At 47.4% G+C, this 8,389-nt stretch overlaps 1 protein-coding gene across 5 annotated transcripts in view; it reads right to left on the reverse strand.

Moving 5' to 3' along the window:
• The window catches only part of METTL24 (methyltransferase like 24), a 102,766-nt gene extending 95,000 nt beyond the window's left edge, over positions 1 to 7,766 (reverse strand). For 2 of the 5 annotated variants that reach the window (XM_089776896.1, XM_089776895.1), the window contains exon 1: positions 7,185 to 7,765. In XM_089776896.1, coding sequence (XP_089633022.1) covers positions 7,185 to 7,478 — 294 coding nt within the window. In that variant the 5' untranslated portion in view covers positions 7,479 to 7,765. Of the gene's footprint in view, positions 1 to 7,184 lie in introns of all 5 variants that reach the window. The other 3 variants (XM_089776897.1, XM_006123202.5, XM_006123198.5) reach the window with 3 other exon arrangements.
• Positions 7,767 to 8,389: the final 623 nt, after the last annotated feature.

Genomic DNA, 8,389 nt, shown 5'->3' on the forward strand with positions numbered 1-8,389 from the left:
TTATTCCTGTTTTAGTGATGGGGAAACTGAGGCACAGAAAGATGTGATTTGTACAACTAGTATCAGAGGTTTGAAAAACTGAAAGCAAATTAACAATATACATGTAAATCAAAAATGAAAAAAATTAACATAAAAAACTTACATTAAGCAAAGTTATAAAAATGCTAAAAAGGATGCCTATCCATACATCCTAGCCATTCTTGACATAAAAGTCTATAAAAACAAATCCAAAGTCTAGGAACATCTTTTTTAGTACAGTTAAAAAGAATGATGAAAGTCATTTTAAACTTAATCCAGCGTATCTCTACTTTTAACTGATGGACTGTTAACCTATGAATTAACTTTTTCCATATGATTTTGAAGAGACCATTTCATCTTGTAATTAAAAATGCACATTTAAGTTTAGATTTTTTTTTAAATGAGATTGTCTCAGTTACAGGCAGTCCCCGGGTTACATGGATCCGACTTACATCGGATCCCTACTTACAAACGGGGTGAGACAACCCCGCACTAGCTGCTTCCCCTCAGCAGATCAGGGAGACGTGAAGCTAGCGCCACCCCCAGCAGACCAAGGAGACGCGGAGCGGCTCTTCTCAGCAGACACCTCAGCTTGAGAATAAAGGACTGAGGGAAGTGAGGTGTGGGAGAATAAAACTGAGCTCTGGAGAAATGTTTGGATAGAGTTTCCCCTACAATATGTACCAGTTCCAACTTACATACAAATTCAACTTAAGAACAAATCTACAGTCCCTATCTTGTACGTAACCCGGGGACTGCCTGTATTTATAGAAATTAATGACTTCCTACTACTAGCTCCTTAAGCAAAAGTAAGCAATCGAATAGACAACAGCAAAAAACAATTTTCTGTTACCAAACGAAGCACAACTTAAATGTAATTACCTTTTAAAAATAAACCAAAATATTGTTTTGTTTGTTTTAAGCAAGGATACTGTACAGCTCGGAACACTATTTACAGACATCTTTAATCCTAGCCAAAATGCAGAAGGACCCATCCAACAAAATCTAATTCTTAGTTCTACCATCATATTTATCTCCTCCCATTCATTAACACAGCAAGGGTAATTTTTAACTATTTATCAGATTTTAAATCTTGTATCCTACAGCTGGAACTAAGAGAGTGAGTAAGGTACAGGTATGTAAGTCTTCCCAACAGTCACTGAAGAGCAAAGGTGTATATGTATAAAAACAAAATCTGTTTTTTTTAATCTGTACCACAAGTTAATTTGTCATTGTTTGGCAAAGTTTTAAAACATGTTAGGAACTTTATTTATATTTTAATCAACACAAATAGGTTAGTGTGGGAAATAGGTATGTGAATGGGTAACTGGTTACTCAGTGAGCATCGTCATCAGTGATGCTTACTGGATATCGGATAACCAATACCTGGAAGCAGCCTCCCACCCACGACCTGCTGCAGGCAGAGGGCTGCTTCGGAGCAGGGGAACCGTCAGCAGCCGCCAGGAGCTTCATGCACAGGGACCTTGAGAACAGAAGTTTCCCCACACGTACACATGCGGTGCTGCTGGCTCCTACTGTGGGGATGGAGCCTAGTTCATCGGTTAAGCAATTAACCCTAAGATTTAACCAGTTAACTCAGAGGTGGGGAACCATTCTTGGGTCGGGGCCACACACAAGTGAGAAACAAAACAAACAAAAAACACCCAAAAAACAACACCTCACTGACGTGGCCCAAATGAGAAGGAGAAAGACACCAGAGCCTAGGGGGGCCCAGACTAGTAGACTCTAAGTGTTCCAGTCCCGCGGGAGGGGAAAGCAGTGGGGCTGGAGCACAAGCACAGTCTCCACAATGCTGAGGGGAGCCTCAGGGGCCAGATCCAAGCAAGCCAGGGGCCGCATCCAGTCCCCAGGCCTTAGGTTCCCCACTCCTGGGTTAATTGATTAACTGGGATTTTACATTCCTAGTGGAAAAATCCAATAACGGGGTTCCAGCCTTCTATTCATCATACCATATACCGTAGCACGTCACACCACTCCTACTTTTTGGATGACATTTGCAGTCTGTATATGCCAAGTTCAGGAATATATTGCAGTAACATCTGGCTCCTTGGCAAGCTCAATGACTAACTGCATTGGCAGCTGTGAAATTTACCAGATCTGTCACATGGTCAGGGCCGGCCCGAGCCCTTTGGGCCCACCCCCGGGGCGCACAGCGCATGCGCTGCCCAGCCCGGCCCGGCAAGCTCTGCTGGCGCGCACACGCCAAGTCATGCAGAGCCCCATGGCCGTGGGGAGAAGGGCGCTGCTGGCCAGTGCCACAGGGCCGACGCTGCAGGAGCCGGGCGCGCGGCGCCTGGTGGCAGCTGTATGGGACGCTGCGCGCCCCTTACAGCTGCCATCAGGCGCCCCCCAAAGGTTGGTGCCCCAGACAGCTGCCCGGCTCACCCATGCCTCATTCCAGCCCTGCACATGGTTAAGTTACTAAGGGGAAGCCTTCCATTCAGTTGGTATTATCCATACATGCACCTTACATTTGTACTCTTTTACAGTGTAAGTACATTCCCCATAGATAGGGCTGGCAGAATTTAGTTCTAATTTTTGTATAACTGATGCACAATATCAAAGTTAAGCTTTTAAAATTTTTACTTAAAAAAGAATTAGCCAACTCACACGCAGCAGCCCACATTTGGGACGTCTACTTGCTGCCATACAGCTGGCAGCCTTGTGCAGGGAAGTGGTAGTGGTATGAGCTGGATCCTGCTCAATCAGTTAAACATAAGGTTTCACCACTTAACTGACTAACTGGGATTTTACATCCCTACTTCCACCCCAGGCCCCACACTCTCCTAGGGACTACTCTGCTGTCAGTACCAGTCTCCAAATTACGGAACAGGAATTAAGTGCCTTTTTTGATTAAAATAAGAGGCCTTTTCTTGTCTTAAAACAGTCTGAAAAATCTTTAAATGAAATAAAAAGTAACATGATGAAAAATAAAAATGATATTCACTCCATTTCTACTTTATTTTTTCTTAAAAATCATTATTTATCGACCATATTAAAATGACTAGCATTTCTGAGCTATTTAACATCCGGCTATGCACTACTTAATAGGCGATGGCTACATGTTAGAGATGTTAAATTTAGATGAATTAACTAATTGAATAGGTTATGTGATTTCCAGCAACTATTTGATTAGTCGATAAGGGTGCCTCTGCCTTTGAAGTCAGCAAGAGCCCTAACTGGGCTCTTATTACATTTCAAAGGCAGAAGCCCAGCAGGGAGCACAGTCCAGCAGGGAGCACAGTCCACCCCCCGTGATCCCTGAGGCACCTGAGCCTTTGAAATGAAGAGCCCATGGGGGGCTCTTGTACATTTCAAAAGGAAGCCCCTCGGGGAGCATGGGGACAGCGGGGGATTCCCCCACTGTCCATGTGCTCCCTGCTGGGTTTCTGCTTTTCAAATATACATGAGCCATGCCAGGATAGTCGACTAGTCGCTTATATCCCTTCTACGTATCCCATTCAGGCCTCGTTTACATATAACTTTTGTACATATAATTAAAATAGGTATAATTATTTCAGTCAGTGTTGTGATTTTTCAACCAAAATAGTTATACTGATACAAATCCCTAGGCCGTCCCTTCACTAGGGACTCAACGTGTTCTTTATTTGAATTAGCTATCTCAAGTTAACTCACTTGATGTAACATTCTAGTGAATACAACACAATTTGTAATTTCCACACGGGTTAGCAGCAGCGATGTGAAAGATTAACTGGTCAACTGGTAAGCGTCACTATAAATGGGTGATGCTTCCTGTTTCAGTTAACCGATAACCAGTGGGGGATGGAGCAGTTTCCTGCCTGCCACAAGCAGACAGCTGCTCCGGCCCCACAGGGAGCCCAAGGGAAACAAGGGCTGCTCGGGCTTCTGGAACAGCCTCTGTCCACAGGAAGCCTGGGCCCACCATGGACAGGGGTTCCTTAAAGGCAGGGCCTTGCAGCCGGCAGCAGACCTACTCCTAGTGCAAGGCTTGGAGATGGCAGCCAGCCCCAGTACAGACCTAGGGGCAGGAACCCCACGGGCTGGGGGTTGTTCCCACTGGGATGGAGCAGTCCCCAGCCCAGATCCCACTTTAATCAGTTAAACCCTAACTCCACCTAAGGTTTAACCAGTTAACAATTAACTGGGATTTTACATCCCTAGTGAGCAGATCTACTTAAAGACTAAGCTCCCCCAGCGTATTAACTCATGGAAAGACTACAAACTGTCTGCACTAGGAATTTATATTGGTGAGCGAGGGAAGAGCTCTGTGAATCCTGAAAGCTTGTATCTTCTACCAATTGAAGCTAATCCAATAAAAGGTATTACCTCACTTACCTTCTTTCTCATATACAGGCACAGTTTCTCTATATGGAAGGAGAATAAGCACTAGAGGGAAAAGGCCTTTTTTATTGGTGTAACACAAGCTATGTCTTCACTAGGAATTTATATTCCTAGTGAAGACATAGCTTGTGTTACACCAATAAAAAAGGCCTTTTCCCTCTAGTGCTTATTCTCCTTCCATATAGAGAAACTGTGCCTGTATATGAGAAAGAAGGTAAGTGAGGTAATACCTTTTATTGGATTAGCTTCAATTGGTAGAAGATACAAGCTTTCAGGATTCACAGAGCTCTTCCCTCGCTCACCAATGCAGAACTACACCGTTACAACACCACTGCAAAAATGTTACACTGGGGTATCTATTTCCACACTACCAGAGTTGTACTATTCCAATTTTGCCAGTATAAATAAAGCAGTCTTCTTCTTTCGAATGTCGTGTTCAACACTATATTCTTCGTCAAAGTTGGACGTCCAAGCTCTCCAGTCAGTGAACAATGTTGCTGGTTAGATTGGGAATATTCTCCAATGAGCCAGTGAATTTTCGTGTTGGGTATTCCGCAACAATGAGATGCATAGTTTGCGGACTGCCACAATCACAAAGTGGAAATGGCAACAAATGCCACTTATGCAGTAGATAACTGCACCTGCCTGGCCAGTCCTATGCCGGTTTAGGACACACCACAGTTTCTGGGGAAGATCGAAGCCTTTCTGATGAGTGATAGGATCTGACACAAGATGTTCATTTGGGACGTCTACTTGCTGCCATTCAGATAAGTAGCATGATGACAGCCTTCCCATGGCGCAACTGTTACATGTTTCTTGGACTTGTGATATTAGCACTATCCAACTGACATAACTAATGTCATCAACTAGTCACTGAACGACGAATAAAGCAGTACAATTTGTGTGTAGAGCCAATCCCTATATGATTTTTGTTACCCATTTTCCCAGATAGATCCTCTATCTTTATCCTGTTCTCTCAATCGTGATTCCCTAGGAGCAGTCTCAGTAGAGGGAGTACCATGATGAAGAACACTCTAATAAATGAAATATAATGTACTTTAGGAAGATGCTCATGAGGTTATTTCAGCAGCTAAATACCACTAATATAACAGCACAAACAGTTCAAAAAGTCCTCAAACTAGGGGACTTTGAAAATCTTCCAGAAAACACTATAGCTGGGAGACCTGCCAGAAATTGTTAGCTGAGTATTCAGAGAGCAGAGCAATTGTAATAATTTAGAACAGCATTAGTGTTGATACAAGTGGAAACTGCAAAGTTTTGAAGTATGCATCCATATGCCTAGAGTGGGCATATAAAGCTATTTATGCGTAAACTAATTCTATTGCACCAATTCAACCAGAAACAGTTCAATTCCTTAATGCAGACATGGACCGTGAACTGCAGTCATTTCACTTTCTTATGTACTTACAGCAACACAAAACAACAGCACTGTATCCCAAAGTGTTTGTGGCATGAAGTATCATCACAATACAACACCAACACCACAGAAATTCAAAAGTTCATGACCTTTGCCTTCTAAAAATCATCAGACTGGCTTATAAATTGTAAAATTGGAGTTCTTTTAATTTGTCTACTAAGTTTTCAGTCTTTAAAAGATAAACTTAAGTTTTCTGAATGTTTACCTGCAACCACTAAGGCTGGAAACATATCCCAAAAAAGCTGTTTGATCCCCCATAATCAGGAACTGGGGATTTCAGACAAGAAACCAAATATTACAGCACTTGACAAAATTGCAAAAGCTGGCAATATTACATACCAATGCCATATGATACCAACATCATAAAAGATCAGAAAATGTCATAGTCACTGTTAGGACAAAATGTGCTTCTTTCACTTCCTTCCTTCCTGGATGAGATGAGCAAAAGGAAAAAAGAAATTATCCAATTTCTCAGTCTTCTTTCCTGACCCACTGAGTATCAAGGAAAGACCTTGGTAGTTCTACACTTCCCTTAAAGGGTACCTCTGCCTATAAAACCCAAAGCAATCAGAGTGCAGGCACAAGATTTGGGCTCACTATGATGCTAAAAGTTGCTGATCAGCCCATGGGCATCATTTTGGCAGGACTATCACACATCCCCTGCCAGCTCAATGGCCAATCTTGTGCACAACTCTGCCTGGGATGGCCCTTATTCTCACAGATAGGGTGACCATATATCCCATTTTAGCCAGGATATTCCTTTTTTAAGCCCTGTCCTAGCTAACCTGAATTTTCTGGCAGAAGTGGGCATCTGACCCATTTTCTTTTGATGAGTTGATCAATTTGCAAGAGCAAACAGGCCAAATGCCCACTTTTCAAAAAAGTGAGTGTGGTACAGAGGAACATGCCAGTGAGTGGTAGTAGCCATATGGCAGCCCCGGGGAAGGGCGGGAGAGGGAGAATCAGGTTTTATACAAGTGTCAGGCAGGGTTCCAGGAACACCAGCCTGGTGGGAGCGCTCAGACAAGCAGCATGGGCCAGCCCCACCCATGGGGGGAAAAGGACTCAGGCCAGCCCACTGTGGAGGGCTGTCTTGGGAGATAGAGTCACCCTACCTAGTACTTTGGGGCACCACAGGGCTCAGCAACAGCAGAGATGGGGGAGCGGTGAGTGGACTTCGGAGCCAACCCCCACAAGTACCGACTCCCGGGGGGGGGGGGCGGGCTGAGCCGTTTGCAGCAGGCACCAGCCTATGCCTAGTTGGCCGATACAGCCCTTTGTGGCGGGAAGACGGGGTCGTGTCGGGGCATGGCGCTGGCCCGTCACACCACGGCAATACCTACGGCACATGAGCCAGTGCCCCGCTGCCCAGGCCACTCCCTACCTTCCTGCGGCTGCTGCCCGGGGGCTGCTCCGAGCTGCTCCTGCGGCTGCTTCTCAGGTAGGTCACGCGCCTCCTGCCGGCGGTCGCCGCCTCCGGCTTCAGGTGCGCTTGTGTCTCCGCTCCGCCCTTGCGCGCAGTGCCCCGGGCGCGCAGCGCCCCGACCGCAGCTGCTCCCGCCTTTTCCTCCAGGGCCCAGGAGCGCCTCAGCCCCAGCTGCAGGCAGAGGAAGAGCGCGGCCGAAAGCAGGCAGAGGCGGAACGCGGAGCCCTTCCACAGCGGCTTCTCCTTGGGCATCCTCGTCCCCCTGCAGCCGCTGCGCCGGGGCGCCCTGGGCGGGAGACGCCTGCTGCCGCCTGCGCAGCCAGTGGGCTGGGCGCCCTGCGCTTGGCTGGCCGGCTGGCCGGGGGGTCCATGCTAGAGCCGGGCGCTGGGGAAGGCAGGCGGCCGCGCCGCTCGGTGACGGGGCGGGGCGCTCCCCGGGGCAGAGCCAGAGCCCGCGGCAACCAGCCAGAGCGGACGGGCTGGGCAAACGCTCTGAGAGGTGGGGCCGGCGCGGGCATCAGCCACACTCAGGCTGACGCGCCCCGGGACCTGGCTGGAGGGGCGCTGCTAAAGCGGGTGGCGCCGGGCCAGGCAAGCGCGTGCCACGCCTGCAGGGCTGGATTACCCACTAGGCAGACTAAGCACTGCTTAGGACACCAGCAGAGCAGGGGCACCAAAAAATGAGATTTTACGGTATAGGATTGTTTTTATTTTGAATGACATATGGGGGGGCACCATAATCTTTTCAGTGCTTAGGGCCTTTAAAGGACTTAATCTGGCCCTGCACGCCTGGCTGTGGTTCTGTGGACAGGGGAGAGCAACTGCACTTCCTGGCTTTGTGTGTAAGGTGAGGTTTACACCTGTGTGGCCCAGCCACATGGAAGAGGGGTCACTGGAGTCAAGCCCATGGGCAACAGCTGCAGGCGCCAGGGCAGAACAGTCAATGGGACCCCCCCCACACACACACACACACACACATTCTTGCACAAGCTGTGCCTACGTGGATAGTCTGCCTGACACTTGGGTGGTGCTGGCTCTGGGGTGGGAGTGTTTCTGGGAGCCAGGAAGTTGCCACTTACCCAAAAGTAGCCAACATGTCCCTCTGGCAGCACCTCCTGAGAAGGGGGCTCAAAGGGTCTCCCTGTGCTGCTGCCACAGGTGCT

The sequence above is a fragment of the Pelodiscus sinensis genome, chromosome 3, assembly GCF_052426305.1.
Source record: "Pelodiscus sinensis isolate ZL-2025 chromosome 3, ASM5242630v1, whole genome shotgun sequence".
Lineage (NCBI taxonomy): Eukaryota > Metazoa > Chordata > Testudines > Trionychidae > Pelodiscus > Pelodiscus sinensis.